The following is a 16,343-nucleotide window of genomic DNA, read 5'->3' on the forward strand; positions in this document are numbered from 1 at the left end:
TTCTTTGCAGGATATTTTATAGGCTCCTCCCCCCTTCTAGATTATTTACTCTTAGAAAATAAAGTTCTATTTAGGTATGATTTTTTAAAAATAATACAATAGATGCCATTACCTTTGATCTCACTTTTTATTGGATAATATTAGTATGCTGGTCTCAGACCTCATCTTGAAGGATTTACTGTATGTTGGATATTCTACCAGGGGCCTCAAACTCAACTCAGCATGTGGGCCTCAGAGCAAGATCACAGCCGTTCTGCGGGCCGCACTAGGTCTACAAAAGGCAACTGTTACGCAACACTTTTCAGTGTCACAAAACGACCAGAAACTGTAGTTCGTGGATTAGTCTGCGGGCCGCACAAAATTGTTCGGCGGGCCGCATGCGGCCCGTGGGCCGCGAGTTTGAGACCCATGTTCTAATCTAGTGTCCTTTGGGGGACAGCTGTGAGAAAGCCCACTGCCCTGCGCTTTATTTCTGAGCACTTTGCTATCTTGATTGGTGACATTGTCACCCTTGGGCCTGCTCCGCATTGCTCGGCCTCATTACGGTGTTATCGCCTGTGAAGGCGGGAAAGAACCAAATCTCTCCTTTTGCCAATCCAGGCTGATGGGACCTCTTGGTCCCTAGGCCTCCCCTTAGAAGATTTCCAGTGTGCTAACGAGTATTAGTAATAATGGTAGTACATATACTTTTTACCCTGATGACATATTAGATTGCTTGGTGAGTTAAAAAAAAAATACAGATGTCCAAGCGTTACTTTAGATCTGCTGTGTCTGGGTGGTTCTGATGTGCGGTTGGGATTGGGAATTACTGGGATAAAGGGCTACTGATGGGGTGTTCATCACTTTATTGTTCTGTGGCCTGTCTTTGCCTCTGCCCCCACCTCTGGGGACACCAGTCCTCCTTCAGTTCCACCCTTTGCGACTTTGAGACCGTGCTCCTTTGCTTGGAAAGTAGGCTGCACAGCAGTTGTCGAAGTCCGTCTTTCTCTCCTGCTGCCTTCCACACTGTGCTGAGCTGAAACGGCTTCATGTTTCTGCCTTGTGTGTGGCAACCGGCCCTTCTTTCCAACCCAGATGCAAATTTTGACCCATTTTCACTATTTCCAGTCACTTCTTTCTGGATTGGGGGTGGGAAGTGGGAATCAGATGCCTTTCTGCGCATGGCTGTCAATCCCCTGAATTCGGATCATATGGGCTGTATGTGAAAAATCATACGGAGATGGAACTATGCAGACAGTAGTTCTGCTTCATGTTCCTTGTGCGTACGTGCACCATGTGTGGCATTTCTTATACGTATATTTGACGTGCCTCAAAACCATTTGCATACATGTGGCAAATTTTGTTGCTGTTAGCCTTATGAAATTTTTTTTTTTTTTTAACAGAGGCAGAGATAGACAGGGACAGACAGACAGGAACAGAGAGAGATGAGAAGCATCAATCATCAGTTTCTCGTTGCGCGTTGTGACTTCTTTCTCACATGTGCCTTGACCGCGGGTCTTCAGCAGACCAAGTAACCCCCTGCTGGAGCCAGCGACCTTGGGTCTAAGCTGGTGAGCTCTTTGCTCAAACCAGATGAGCCCGTGCTCAAGCTGGCGACCTCGGGTTCTCGAACCTGGGTCCTTCCGCATCCCAGTCCGACGCTCTATCCACTGCGCCACCACCTGGTCAGGTAGCCTTATGAAATCTTTAAAATAAAAGTGTGGAGCCTGACTAGGTGGTGCACAGTGGACAGAGTGTCAGACTGGGACATGGAGGGCCCAGGTTTGAAACCTCGAGGTCGCTGGCTTGAGCGTGGGAAAATAAACATGACTCCATGGTCACTGGCTTGAGCTCAAAGATCACTGGCTTAAAGCCCAAGGTGGCTGGCTTGAGCCTAAGATCACTGGCTTGAGCAAGGGGTCACTTGCTCTGCTCCAGTCCCTGGAGCAAGGCACATATGAGAAATCAATCAATGAACAACTAAGGAGACTAAGGAGCCGCAATGAAGAACTGATGCTTCTCATCTCCTTTCCTGTCTGCTGTCCCTATCTGTCCCTCTCTCTATTCTGTCTCTGTCTCTGTCACACACAAAAAATTGTTGTGGAGATGAAGGAGAGTACACGTGATCGGCCTTCAGATTCTCTCTCAAAGCCATATTTTTACATTTCCATTTATAGCCAAGAATATTTTCTCCCTGCTAATTGCCTTGTGCTGCATATGTCAACGATAGTGACAATTCTGTGGACAGTTCTGATTTTGAATAGAATAATTTATTGTTATCATTATTACTTCTCTAGTAGCAGAGACTCCTGTGGGAGAAATATTACATAAAAGGTAGTTATAACAGGCTTCCCTCTGATAGGCATTTAAACTTCCTCAGTTGTGCAGAGCACACAGGCCTGTCTGTTAGGAAGTCTGCTTTTCCTTGAACATCAGCCACAGCACTCCTGGGCCCTCTGTGAGTTCTTTGTTCGCTACCAACAAACCTCTACTTTTTGATTACCAGAAAATGGAACATTGATGGAATGAATTAGACTACAGGAGGCATGAAATTACTTTTTTCTATACAGTGGTTGAAATAAGCCTGTTTCTGATGATTTTACTGCCATAGTTCTCATTTGAGTAGCTCTCTTGAAATACCGTCTGCTGTGAGGCCAAACATTCTGCCTGGTCACCTACTTTCTGGTCATCTTCCAGGTTGGAAATACTCCGAGAGATCTGTTCTGTGGCCTTGGCCTATTTGCCTTTTTCCTATTATCTGATTTTTCTGGTTATTTATATGCTTAGGACTTGGCATTTTACTTATGGACTATCCAACTGATAGGATTACCGTTCTAAAAATACCACAGCTTTATTAGTTTATAGCAATTTTTAAATAGGCATTGTTTCATTTGATACTCTCAACAGCCTATGATGTAAGGAAAGCAAACTGGATGACTCGGTTTCCCAAAGTAGGACACAGGTTCAGAGTGTTGAGTGACTGAGCTAAGGCCATGCAATTAAGAAGTTGTAGACTGGTCAAGGCACATATGGGAGTTGATGCTTCCTGCTCCTCCCCCCTTCTCTCTCTTTCCCTCTCTCTCTCCTTTCTAAAAATGAATAAAAAAAAAAAAAAAAAAAAAAGAAGAAGAAGAAGAAGTTGTAGAGCCAGGGCTTGAAGCCAAAGGTAATGCTCTTGCTGTTACACACCCTATTGTAATTAGCCATGAATGTTTCACTGAGATGATGCAGCCCTTCCTTCCATGTGTTCTCTCTTATCTTTTAGAAGATGATCTCTTAGAAGATGATGGAATTTTCAATATCTCGATATTTAATGAAGCTTGTTTGAAACTGAACAGGCATTCTAGGAAAGTTGGAGCAGAACAAATGTACCAAGTAAGATGATCTCTTATGTTATTTGTTAAAGAATTGTGCCACTTAAAAGTTTGGGTGTTCTCCAAGCAAGGAATCAAAGTATCTAAAAACACTCATGAAATGGACCTCTATCAGGGGTCTCCAATCTTTTTACACAGGGGGCCAGTTCACTGTCCCTCAGACCATTGGAGGGCTGCCAAATACAGTGGTCCTCTCACTGACCACCAATGAAAGAGGTGCCCCTTCCAGAAGTGCAGTGGGGGCCGGATAAATGGCCTCAGGGGGCTGCATTGCGGCCCGCGGGCCGTAGTTTGGGGACGCCTGATGGTTTGATTTTTGTTTCTAGAGATGGATATGAAATGTGAGATGGATGCAAGTGAGGGACTAAACTTAAGGAAGATACTATATTTGGTGACTTGTTGTCATTTTTGCTGCCTGATATTTTACATGTATTATAACTTAGTGCATTCAATAATTGCCGCTTGCCTGACCAGGCAGTGGCGCAGTGGATAGAGCATCGGACTGGGATGCAAGGACCCAGGTTCGAGACCCCAAGGTCGCCAGCTTGAGTGCGGGCTCATCTGGTTTGAGCAAAGCTCACCAGCTTGGACCCAAGGTCGCTGGCTTGAGCAAGGGGTTACTCGGTCTGCTGTAGCCCCTCAGTCAAGGCACATATGAGAAAGCAATTAATGAACAACTAAGGTGTAGCAACAAAAAACTGATGATTGATGCTTCTCATCTCTCTCCGTTCCTGTCTGTCTGTCCCTATATATCCCTCTCTCTGTCCCTGTAAAAAAATAAATTAAAAAAAATTGCCACTTTTTTATTATCAAATTCACAGTTGGGTGTGGGTTTTTGAGAAACTTGCTGAATGGCTATTGGTTCTCATTTGACTTGATTTTCTAAGTATCACAAATCTCAAGTAAAATTATGAGTACGTTCAGGTAGGAAGTGAGATTTAGTTTTGTGTCGTATTTCCAGTGCCTAACAAATCGTCTGGCAGAGAGTAGACTGTATATTAAATTAAAATTAAGTAGTTAATAAGTTCCAATTCAAAATAATATAATTCTACAATTAAACAGACAGTTGCTGTATAATATGATATAGTGAGAGCTTTTAGAACAAGTCAATCAATAGAATGGGATATTGTGTGTATGTGTGCATGTCCAGGTGCAATGTTTTTCTCAAACAAGAAGTAAAGATGGAGTTGAATCATAGAGAATGAGTAGGAATCAACTAGAAAGAAGAGGTGGGTGAAGGTGAAGAAGGGCTCAGTGGGCAGGTAGAGTTGCAAATTGAGTAACAGAGCCTGTGGCTCTCGGGGAAGGGTATAAGGGGAAGTAGGGAGAGATGGGGCAAAAATCTAAGCCGTGGCCAGATCTTGAAAAACCCTGTGTCCTGTGCTTTAGAGTTTTGATCTTACTTTGATGTCTATGTGGAGGCACCGAAGGACTTTATTTTACTTTTTATTTTTTATTTATTTTTTTGTATTTTTCTGAAGCCAGAAATGGGAAGGCAGTCAGACTCCCGTATGCACCTGACTGGGGTCCACCCGGCACGCCCACTAGGGGGCGAGCTCTGTTGCAACCAGAGCTACTCTAGTGCCTGAGGCAGAGGCCACAGAGCCATCCCCAGCGCCCGGGCCAACTTTGTTCCAATGGAGCCTCAGCTGTGGGAGGGGAAGAGAGAGAGAGGAAGGAGAGGGGGAGGGTTGGAGAAGCAGATGGGCGCTTCTCCTGTGTGCCCTGGCCAGGAATCGAACCCGGGACTCCTGCACGCCAGGCTGACGCTCTACCACTGAGCCAACCAGCCAGGGCCGACACTGAAGGACTTTAAGCAGGTGAATGAACTGTTCAGTTTTTCATATTAGAGAGAACACTGAGCCTAGAAACATATTCAAGCACTCTAATAATTTAATATATGATAAAATATGATTTTTCAAATGAGTGCAGAAATAAATAGTTCTGAAACAATTGGTTGACTACTTGGTTACAACAATAAATTATTTAAGTAGAAGTAGAAGTTGTATATACTCTAAGACACAGCAATTCTACTTTTTTAGTATATATGCTAGAGAAATTTTTGCCCTAGTATTTAAGGAGTTATATAATTGGATTTTCATTACATCATTACTTACATAATAAAAATATTAAAATAACTTTAATGTTCATCAGTTGGAAAATAGATAATTGTGATATTTGGTTAGACCACATGAAATTGCTGCTATTCTGCCATTTTGATATGGTTCAACCTGATAAATCTACAAAACTGTATATTATGTAGGAGCTTAACATAAACGAACTAGATCAAAATAATTCACCATGAATAAGTCTCAAAAAACAAAATAGTGAGTGAAAGACCCATGCTGTTATCTATATTATGAACACAAACATATTCAGGGAAAAATCAGCTCCTTTAAGATAGAGCATCTATACATGACAATAACTAAAAAGGTTTTAAATTTAGAACATTTTTAAAGATGACAGAAGTATTTGTTGGGAACCACATGCTTTCATGCTCAAACTGGAAGTGGTGGTTTCCCAAAAGGAAACTGTGGTGCTCTGAGAACAGGCGGCTGGACCCTGGGCTGCCGACAGTTACAACGTCCACTTCACCGTCTCAGTTCCTTACTTTTATTTCAATTCATTTCTTCCTTACTAGGTGACCCATTACTGGCTATTAATCCCAAGAGAAGACAGTAAATACTTTTATGCAGAACAATAAAGCCCCAGAGCCAGAACAGAAGATAGATGTTATTAACTGAAAATTTTATTCCAACATTCTCTAGTTATTTCTTTAAATTCCCCTGTATATAATATGAGTATTAAATTCATCTTAAGTAAAAAAAAGGAAGAAAATGAATGATATTTCATGCATACACTAAAATGATTAAAGAGTTAAATTGAAAAATTGCTTTTGTATCACAATCAATAAAGCATTATAAAGAAAACATTGCTTTGATTGATATTATAGATAAAGAATAATTTAAATAACGTGTGAAACTCTCTTAACAAATCCAGAAAAAACTGAACGTTCAAAGGCAGTTTGCAAAAGGGAATTTACCTATTGCTACAATATATGTGAACACGTTAAGTCTCACTAGTTTGAAAAAAAAAAATGTAAACCATGAGATACCATGACTCTTTTATAAACTTGGAGAGAGTAATGTTACACACAGCTGTTGGGCACTTGAATTGGCATAACTTCTCTGGCACAGTTATTTGTTATTGTTAGGATCTATCTATAAACATTTTGAAGTGTACCGTAATGAATTGTTCGTTCATGTACAGAAAAATTAAGCTGTTCTCTGAGTCATTGTTTATAATAGAGGAAATTGGAAACAAATGTTCTTCATCAATAGGAATTGGGTTAAGTAAATAATCATACCTTCATCTGATAGGACACTACGCAGATGTGAAATAATGGTCTGCTTCACACTGGACAGCATTTGCTGCTGTTGCCCAGTACTCCTCTCTTCTTCTCTTGTTGGTTTGACTCCGCTCCATCTGCTTCATAAGATCCCTTTCTTCTGCCTGTCCCTTAAATCTAATTTCCCTCAGGTTGTGCTTTGCTTGTTCTCTTTACATCCTATACACCTCTTTGGGCATCTAACCCCAATCTCTTGATTTCCTTAACTGTCTCCACACTGAGACGCCTAATCTGTTTCTTCAGGCCTCATCTATTCTGTAATCTCTGGGCTCCCTGATAAACTACTTGCACTCTCTTTCACATGTGTCTTCACCTCTGTGACCCTCCTTCCTGCAATTCTCGACCCTCCCTCCCAGACCCCACCTGGCTAGCTCCTGCCCACCCCAGGGCCATTCCAGGACAATCCCGCAGAGAATTACCAGCAATGCTCATGTGATTGGGTGCCTTCTGGCATCTTCATTGTGGGACATAAAAATGTGCACGTCTTTTTAGAAATAAAGCAATTTTAGGAATAAAGGTGCTCAAAAGGCTTATTATTAATGTACTGAAAATCATTCTATTTCATCCCCTAAAAAAGAGAAAAAGTCTTTGTGTGTGTGTGTGTATACTTGTCATATGCTTCACAACCCAAAGCCAAATAGTAAGAGTTGACATGAAGCCAAAGGAAAAAAAAAAAAAGAAGGCTGTTTCTGCTATCCGAATAGTTTTTCCTACTCTTACCTTTTTCATCCACAACCCTCCAGGTTAATGCTAATTTCTCCTTCAGTCTGCAATTAAGATGGAGAATTCTTCCCCGATCCCTGAAGAGGAGGGTGAGGTATCCCTTTGGGATGCTCCTCACGTAATATCACACTTCTCTCTGGGTGTTTCATTTGCCTATGTACTTATTTGTGAGTTTCTTAAGTTAGGACCTTATTTGACATTTTATACCCACCACTGTATACTCTGGCTGGCAAGTAACAGGAGCTCTACTTGTAGAACGAATTGATGACTATATTGTAAAATAGGGCACACAGTGTGATTCAAAGTGTATAACTAGAAAGCATTTTTGTTGTTGTTGTTTATAGACTAAACTACATGAAGTTCAGGATGAGACTGACTGTAGTAACACAGCCTACATCGTGGTGAGATTTTCTCCAGCAGGTGCCAGCGGCCTGAATGTAGAAGTGGGGAAGTCAACCATTTGGCTTGACCCAGTGTTCTGAGTTTTGTTAGACTAAGTGGAATCGAGAACAAAGGGTCAAGGGCATTGAGGGTATTGTAGAAGAGAATGGTTGATGTCATAGAAAATGGTATCTGAGGATGGAGGCGGGAGAATATTGGTAGAAAATCTTGAGTGAGGAAATCTTGAGGAGTTTCTTTCTTTTTTTTTCTTTTTTGTATTTTTCTGTAGTGAGAAGTGGTGAGGCACAGAGACAGACTCCGGTTTGTGCTGGACCAGGATCCACCCAGCATGCCCACCAGGGGGCGGTGCTCTGCCCATCTGGGGCGTTGCTCTGTTGCAGCCTGATCCATTCTAGCACCTGAGGTGGAGGTCATGGAGCCATCCTCAGTGCCCGGGCCAACTTTGCTCCAACGGAGCTTTGGCTGCAGGAGGGGGAGAGAGAGAGAGAGAGAGAGAGAGAGAGAGAGAGAGAGAGAGAAAAGAGAGGGGAAAGGGTGGAGAAGGAGATGGGCACTTCTCCCGTGTGCCCTGGCTGGGAATCGAACCCTGGACTTCCATGTGCCAGGCCGACACTCCACCACTGAGCCAGCCAGGGCCTTTTGGGGGGTTTCTTGAGAGTGATCGTATCTATCTGGAGTGAGCAGTTTAGAAAAATAGGGGATTGCGAGATCTTGGTGGAGCAACTCTGAGGTTGACACAGTCTAGGATGTGGCTGTGGATCTGAGTCACTATGGTTAAGTGGAAGAACTTCATAGCATTGAGCTGTAGGTACTGAGGCCAGGCTTTGATGGCTTGTGTCTAAGGACCTTTACATTACCCAAGAGAATGCTAGGAATTGAGGGAGATAGGAATCTCCCAGCGAGTCCTGTGTCAGGGTCTTCGATGACTGGAATAATGGCAGTGATGAAGAGAGATAGGGGGTGGGATAGCCAATGACATGAGCATCAAAAGAAACAGTAAACACATGGACATCCAGGTAAGCACACTGATCGATCAAGGGCTGATCATATGGCTTCTAGGACCTTCACATCTATTTCCCCATATAAATCCCTATCTCATATCTGTAACAGGCATTGGCAGTGGATAGAGCGTGACTGAGTTAACAGGGAATGTGATGAACTCCACAGACTGAAAGCTCTGTAGCAGTGCTCACCTAGAAAAGAATTAGTGAGGTGCCATCGCACGGTTGCTTGCTTTGAATGCATAATTTGGAGTAATTCTCATAAAGTTTTGTTTTTAATTTATTCCTTTTTAGAGAAGGGAGTGAGAGGTAGGGGGAGGAGCAGGAAGCATCAACTCCAATATGTGCCTTGACCAGGCAAGCCCAGGGTTTCGAACCAGTGACCTCAGTGTTCCAGGTCAACGCTTTATCCACTGCGCCACCACAGGTCAGGCAATTCTCATAAAGTTAAAAACACTTCTATGAAGCTTATCTGTGGATTCCTTAGAAATGACAATAATTTAAAGTAAGTTTTCCCAGTAGCTCCAGTATAATCTCCTTCCCTGGGTGGGCATTGAGGGATTACCTTAGAATCGCCCAACATTTTGTTCATCTGAGATGAAGTTCTGCCTGGGAAGCTTAGTCTGCAGCTGTTTGAGGAGGAAGTTGCAGGGAGTAAGTAGGCTAGCTTGGTCAAGTCCTTCCCCGGTGTAGCTTGCTATTGTATTAAACATAATTCTAAGTAGGTGAGGACAAATTGGAGGACCCTTCTTGCCTTCACTGTATTTTGCTTATAGTCTAGATATCTTTAAGCCCACAGAAAATTTAATATAACACTTTCTTTTGATCTCATGACAGTTTAAAATTCTGGGTCGAAGGTGGTATCAGACGGATTTTTACCATGCAGTATCATTTAACTTTACAACGGGGCAACGAGCTTCGGTAGTGTGCTTAGACCTGCACCCGGCTACTGATTACACAGTGAACATCACCCTGCTGGGATGTCGTGAGCAGTGCTCCGTGCAAATCATGATAACAACTGCACCGGCAGGTGGGTGTGCATGCCGTTCTGTTTTGTATCTCAGGACCGTGAGTGAAATGTGAGAACTGTACAATGTGGGGGCATAAAGAATGCTAGTCTGGGAGTCAAGAGACGTGAGTTCTAGTTCTAACTTTGACTGGAGTTCAGGGTGCCTGAAACTTACCACCTCTCTCCTTTTCCACGGGGGGTCCTGGCTCATAAAGATGCAGACCGAGAACGGACTGCTTTACTCAGAGGCCTCAGTAGAGATGGATTAAGAGAACTGTCAAGCCTCTTATCTCTCACCCCAAACTTAAGACAGCTGAGCCCTCGGGGTGGTCTTTATGGACAACGGGGACCTACTTCCAGGCAATCAGAAATGTGAGTGCGTTGTGTCAGCACCGGTAGGATGGAGAGCCCACTGGGCAGACCACGTGTGAGCACATTAACCCGACAGAGTGCAGAGGCCCCATGAAGCTCGGGTTCCTTAGAAAGGCCCTGTGGCCTTGCGAGGAAGACACGGAGAGGCCAGCTCTATCCACTCCACAGCCCGCCCTAGTGGGAAGGGACACAGACGTCTCTACAGTTTCTTTAGTTCTTTAATCCAGTGGATTCCATGGGTCAATTTGTAGCCAAGCAGATGGAGAAGCTGCTCCCTTGGAAGGCAAACAGCAGAAGAGGGCGGGCCCTGCTCCTGCCTTCCTGCGGCCTCTCTCTCTCCTCACCGTTGCTCTCAGAAGAAAAAGCAGAATCATGTGGTGCTTGCTCAACACCGTCAATGTCCTGAATGTAACTGCCTCGCACAGGGCGGGGAGGAAGTCGGCTTACTGTTGTCAGAACACAAAACACAGAGTTTAGTCTTATGCTATTTATTAATCATTATATTATGTTCCATACAAACAACTGTATACCTACTTTTGCCTCACCCTGTACACTTGAAAGTGTAAATTTCACCTCAATTTTTAGAAACAGCCAATGGATTACATATGTCCTTGCTCCTGGGCCTCAGTTAGCTTCTGATTAGTCATTCCATGCCATAATACAAGTGAAACATTTAGAACAGTTCCCAGCACGTAACAGTGACAATGACAATCACAGCTATGTTTATTGAGAACTAAATAGTGCCAGGCCCTTTTCAAAGTGCAGTCCTTGGGTCTGTTCAAATCTACCAAACCTGCCGGAGGCCTTGCCACTCCTGTCATTTTACAGAGCAGGATCATGAGGCTCAGAGAAGTTAAGCAACCAGCCCGGGGTCACATGCTTAGTGAGATGTGCAAGTAGGATTTGAACACAGGCAGTCTGGCTCCAAGGCCCTCCGTCTTTCTCTTTCTCTCTTTTTCTTTCTTTCTTTCTTTCTTTCTTTCTTTCTTTCTTTCTTTCTTTCTTTCTTTCTTTTTCTTTCTTTCAATTGACTCCTGAGACAGAAGAAGGGAGAGAGAAAGAGAAACATTGATTTGTTATTCCACCTAGTCATGCATTCATTGGTTGATTCTTCTATGTGCCCTGACTGGGGACCGAACCCACAACCTTGACATACGGAGACAACACTCTAACTAGCTGAGCTACCCGGGCAGGGCCCAGGGCCTTCATTCTTAATCAGCACATCTATTGCTTCTCCCTAAATATTCAGTTATTAAAAAGAAAAGTCAAAATTGTCTCCAGAACCTAGTGCATAGTCAGTCCAGACCCGCCTTGCTTTTGTCAACCTTGGACCATGAGCAAAAACTTCAAATGCCACAGATATATAAATGTGTTCATTTAATAAGCGTTTATTTCTTGCCTACTGTGTGTCAGGCAAGTTCTAAGAGCTCCCAGTGGAGCAGCACTAAAAGGGTCCCAGCTATCATGGGGTTGCAGTCAGGGGGTCCGGGAAGAGATACACGCGTAAGGAAATACAGGTTCAGTGGGACTTAGAGTTAAGATGAATTGCAAAACACGGCAAAGGGAATGACAGTTGATGGTCAGGAAAGACCTCTATAATAAAGTGAATTTAAGCATAGGTCTGAAGGAAGTGAGAGAGTAGGCCTCGTACAGGGGTTCGGGGACTCGCCAAGCAACAAGGTCTGGGGACAGGCATGTCCTGGGCCTGTTTTAGGAACACCAGTGAAGCCAGTGTGGCTGGAGCAGATGGAGCTGGGAAGAGTGGTAGGAGATGAGGTCTAAACTCTAGCTTGAGTATAACCAGGGGCCCATGGTATCAAGTTCAGAAAGTAAGTCCATTGTTACCTTCACCTTTGCCCTGTGGACCCCAAATTACCAGTAGTGAGGGTAACAATGTAGCATTGTGGTATTTCAGTCTCTGTAAGTTACCAGCCCACCACCTGTGAATTTAAACCCCAGTCAGGAAATAATCTCTTCTAGTGAGGCTTTTTGGATTCAGTCTGACGCTTGACTTCCCATATATTTTGGGAGGAGGGAAATTCACTTCCCTTGGAAATTTTTGAACTTTGCAAGGGTGGCCCCAGATCTTTCTTGGTGCCCATCCGAAGTCTTTAGAACCTTTTCATTTTCTTTTCTCCTTTGAGCCCTGTTTCTACTCACCCTCTGCCATTGCTAAAGACTCTATCTCTTTAAGTGACAGAACCTCCTTTCTCTGTGGGCAGGGTACCCACAATATAGCAGCAGCAATAGTGGGAAGCTCTTCACGGGACATGGGTCATCTCACATGCTCCTGTCACAATCCCAGCTTTCCGCTCTTTCCTCTGAGTTTCTTTATTCCCAGAAGGATCCCGGGGATTATTCTAGCTCTGAACAGACGTCTTGGGCTCCTGTCATTGACTGTCTTGCCTCTGAGTCCTGCTTCCTGGTTAGGAGGTTTCATGTTTGTCTCCCCTGGAGAATTACTCTCAGCTGATCCTTGAGCTGCTGTTAAGTTTCACTGGTCTAATGAGGTCCAGGAAGTGTCCTAGGTTAGTGGTTTCTTTCACCCAAGCCCCACCTTTCCTTAGAACTGCATTTCTAAGACTTGAAGCGCCCCTGCTTCTTGATGGGAACTGGAGCATCCCTTCCTGCCACTGTTTCCTTTTCTGCTCAGAGAGATAAGACACCCTCGGTGCACTTCCTTCGAGTGTTCCTGCTGATCCGGTGGGCCCAGCTGAGCTTGCAGCTTGCAAAGTCCGTCCCCTTTGTTTCTGTTTTTCCTCTATTCCCAGGTCTGGCTCATACCTTTTGCTAGATCTTAGTCCTTTCCTTCCCTAGCTTTGCTTTTCGTTTTTACACTTAGATTTTTGTTCTCTTAACATATTACTTTGAATTCTGCTGGTGAGCTCTCCAGAGGGAAAGGATGATGCCAGAGAGTTCTCAACCTGCCACCGCCATCCAGTGTTCAGATAAATCCTGCCCACTTTCACTCTTGTTAGGAGAGATTTATTTCTATTCCACTCAACCTATAACCCACACCTGGGCTGGATCAATTGTTATATTCCCCGGATCCTCCTTCATATGCCATATTTCCCCGTGTATAAGATGCACCCTTTGTTTTCTTTTTCTTTTAAAGATTTTATTTATTCATCTTAGAGAGGAAGGAGAGAGAGAAAGGAGGAAGGAGCAGGAAGCATCAACTCCCTTATGTGCCTTGACCAGGCAAGCCCGAGATTTCAAACCAGTGACCTCAGCATTCTAGGTCAACACTTCGTCCACTACATCGCCACAGGTCACTCTGTCATGTTTTCTTGATCTGGGCCAATATGCTATTTTCCCATAAAATGATAAATATAACTATTCTGTGGTGGAAGAGTTGTGTCTGAAATCTGCCTGCTTCTCTTACAAGTCATTAGCTTGCTGCATTTTCTGTGCCTCTCTATCTGATGTCTTTTCATTGCTGTTTTATTAATTAATTTATTGATTTATTGGCATGTTTACATATATATTTTTCTAATGATTACCTTTGTACCTTTTTTAAGTGCCCTGTCTCCTGTTTTCTTTTATAACTTTTCACCGCCTGGGTTGTCAGTTTTCAAAGGCATAGTTTACCTTCCATTTACAGTATTGACTATATAACAGTCAAATTGGTCTATTCTGTTTTCCTTTTTTTTCTATCCCTTCCCCTCCCATTTTTTAGTTGCTTTATTTTTATTTTATTAGAACACATGCCGTTTATATTTTTTTATTCTAACTTGCCCTACCTTTATTTTAGTGTTAAATTTATGATTTACTATATCAGATAGTTACTGCTTGGTTCCCTTGTTAGCTCTTGGATAAAGGTCATCTTCCAATATACTCCTTAAGGGTCCAGTGTTCCTTGAGCTCTTGCATGTTTAAAACTCCTCTGTGGCCTTGAAACTTGAAAGATGGCTGGGCCCAGTATAAAAATCTTGGTTCATACTGTTGTTTTTTTTACATTTTTTTTATTATTAATTTTAATACAGTGACATTGATAAATCAGGGTACATATGTTCAGAGAAGACATCTCCAGATTATTTTGACATTTGATTATGTTGATACCCCTCACCCAAGGTCAAATTGTCTTCCGTCACCTTCTATCTGGTTTTCTTTGGGCCCCTCCCCTCCCCCAACCCCGTTCATACTATCTTGATTTGAGTTTCCTTAAAATTCATTTCTATTATTACCTTGCTTTTACTTAGCTTTTGAGAAGTCTGATGTAGCCTAATTTTTTTTTTCACCTTTGGCTCTTATTTATTCGAGTAGAGATGCTGAGGATTTTTCTTTATCTTTAAAGTCTAATATTTTTATTTGGATTAATTATTCTGGTGAGCTTCCTCAAGTGTCTGACTAGGCCTTCTCAGTATTTATATTTCTAGTTCTTGTAAAGTTATCTTGGATAGCCCCTCACCAGTTGGCTTCACATAGAGCAGGGGCCGTCAGCCTTTCTATCCCTACCGCCCACTTCTGTATCTCTGTTAGTAGTAACATTTTCTAACTGCCCACCGGTTCCCCAGTAATGGTGGTTTATAAAAGTAGGGAAGTAACTTTACTTTATAAAATTTATAAAGCAGAGTTACAGCAAGTTAAAGCATATAATAATAATCACTTACCAAGTACTTTATGTTGGATTTTTGCTAAGTTTGGCAGAATAAATCTTTATAAAACAACTTACTATAGTTAAATCCAGCTTTTTATTTATACTTTGGTTGCTCTGCTACCGCCCACCGTGAAAGCTAGAATGCCCACTAGTGGGCGGTAGGGACCAGGTTGACTACCACTGGCATAGAGCATCGGCCTGGTGTGTGGAAGTCCTGAGTTCAATTCCCGGTCAGGGCACACAGGAGAAGTGACCATCTGCTTCTCCGCTCCTCCCCCTCTTCCTTCTCTCTCTCTCTCTTTCTCTCTCTGTCTCTCGTCCCCTCCTGCAGCCATGGCTCAAATGGTTCAAGCGAGTTGGCCTCGGATACTGAGGATGGCACCATGGCCTTGCCTCAGGTGCAAAAATAGCTCGGTTGCTGAGCAACAGAGCAGCAGCCCCACATGGGCAGCATCACCTGTTAGGGAGCTTGCCAGATGGATCCTGGTCAGGGCGCATGTGGGAGTCTTTCTCTCTGTCTCCCCACCTCTCACTTAATAATAATAATTTTTTAAAAAGCTATCTTGGGTTATAGGTTTAAATGTTAACTGTTTCAATGCTTTTCTTCTTTGGAGACTTAAATTACACACATTAAATTTTTGTCTACATTTCATTTCAACTACTATTTAATTTTTTTGTTTTTACTACTTCTTAGTCTCATTTTAATTCTTTTTTGGTTGTTTTTCTGTATTTCTTCAGTGCCTTTATTATGTTTTCATTCTAATCTGTCCTTCTTTGGGCACCATGACATTTTTACTTTATTTCTGATAGGAATTTACCTTTTCCTTTTGTTTCTTTCTTGAATTCAATCACTTTTTTTTTCCTTCCTGATTTTTTGTCCATTTCTGTTCTTAGTTATTGAGTTTCTGACTCAAGGTGTTTTTTTTCATACCTCCAATGCTTTTGGGGGGATATTTACTTTTGATTTATTGGGTTACACATTTTTCTAGTTTGTGGGTTTTTTTCCTTAAACAATGTGGAGTTTCTCACAAGCTGAAATGTTTTGATTATAATTTTTTCTTTTAATGTTTATTAATTTCATAGACAGAATTGGTAATTTAGGAGGATTCATAAGATTTCTAGATTAACAGACAACAGTGTGGTGAGAGCCAGAGGGAACAGGGTGGGGGAGGGGTAGTGGAATGGGCAGAGGGGGATGGGGACAGACAGAGACTTTGCTTGGGGTGCTGGGTGCACAGTGCAGTGTGCAGATGATGTTTTGTTGAGTTGCACACTTGAAACTCTTAACCCAGTCAATTCAATAAATAAATAAAGATTTTTAGGTGAAGAGTGCCCTCTTCTGTCGTTGAATGAAGTGCAGTTTCTTTAGAGAATATTTTTGTTTTTTGGTGAGGGTGGGGATGAATTGTGTGTTCTTCTATTTGGGGGTTCTCTTTTGCCTTGTTGGATCTTGCACTCCCCCCTTGCTCCTTTT

At 42.7% G+C, this 16,343-nt stretch overlaps 1 protein-coding gene across 5 annotated transcripts in view; it reads left to right on the top strand.

Moving 5' to 3' along the window:
- SUSD1 (sushi domain containing 1) overlaps positions 1-16,343 on the top strand; it is a 115,606-nt gene that overhangs the window by 54,709 nt on the left and 44,554 nt on the right. For 4 of the 5 annotated variants that reach the window (XR_010729045.1, XM_066256508.1, XM_066256510.1 and 1 more), the window contains 2 exons: positions 3,245-3,354; positions 9,726-9,918. The exons of the other annotated variant lie outside the window; for it this stretch is intronic. Coding sequence is in view for 3 of the 4 variants with exons in the window: in XM_066256508.1 (XP_066112605.1) it covers positions 3,245-3,354; positions 9,726-9,918 (303 nt within the window). In the remaining variant the exon portion in view is untranslated. The remainder of the gene's footprint in view (positions 1-3,244; positions 3,355-9,725; positions 9,919-16,343) is intronic. 5 annotated transcript variants of the gene reach the window in all.

This window comes from Saccopteryx bilineata, chromosome 2 (assembly GCF_036850765.1).
Source record: "Saccopteryx bilineata isolate mSacBil1 chromosome 2, mSacBil1_pri_phased_curated, whole genome shotgun sequence".
In the NCBI taxonomy this organism is placed as follows: Eukaryota; Metazoa; Chordata; class Mammalia; order Chiroptera; family Emballonuridae; genus Saccopteryx; species Saccopteryx bilineata.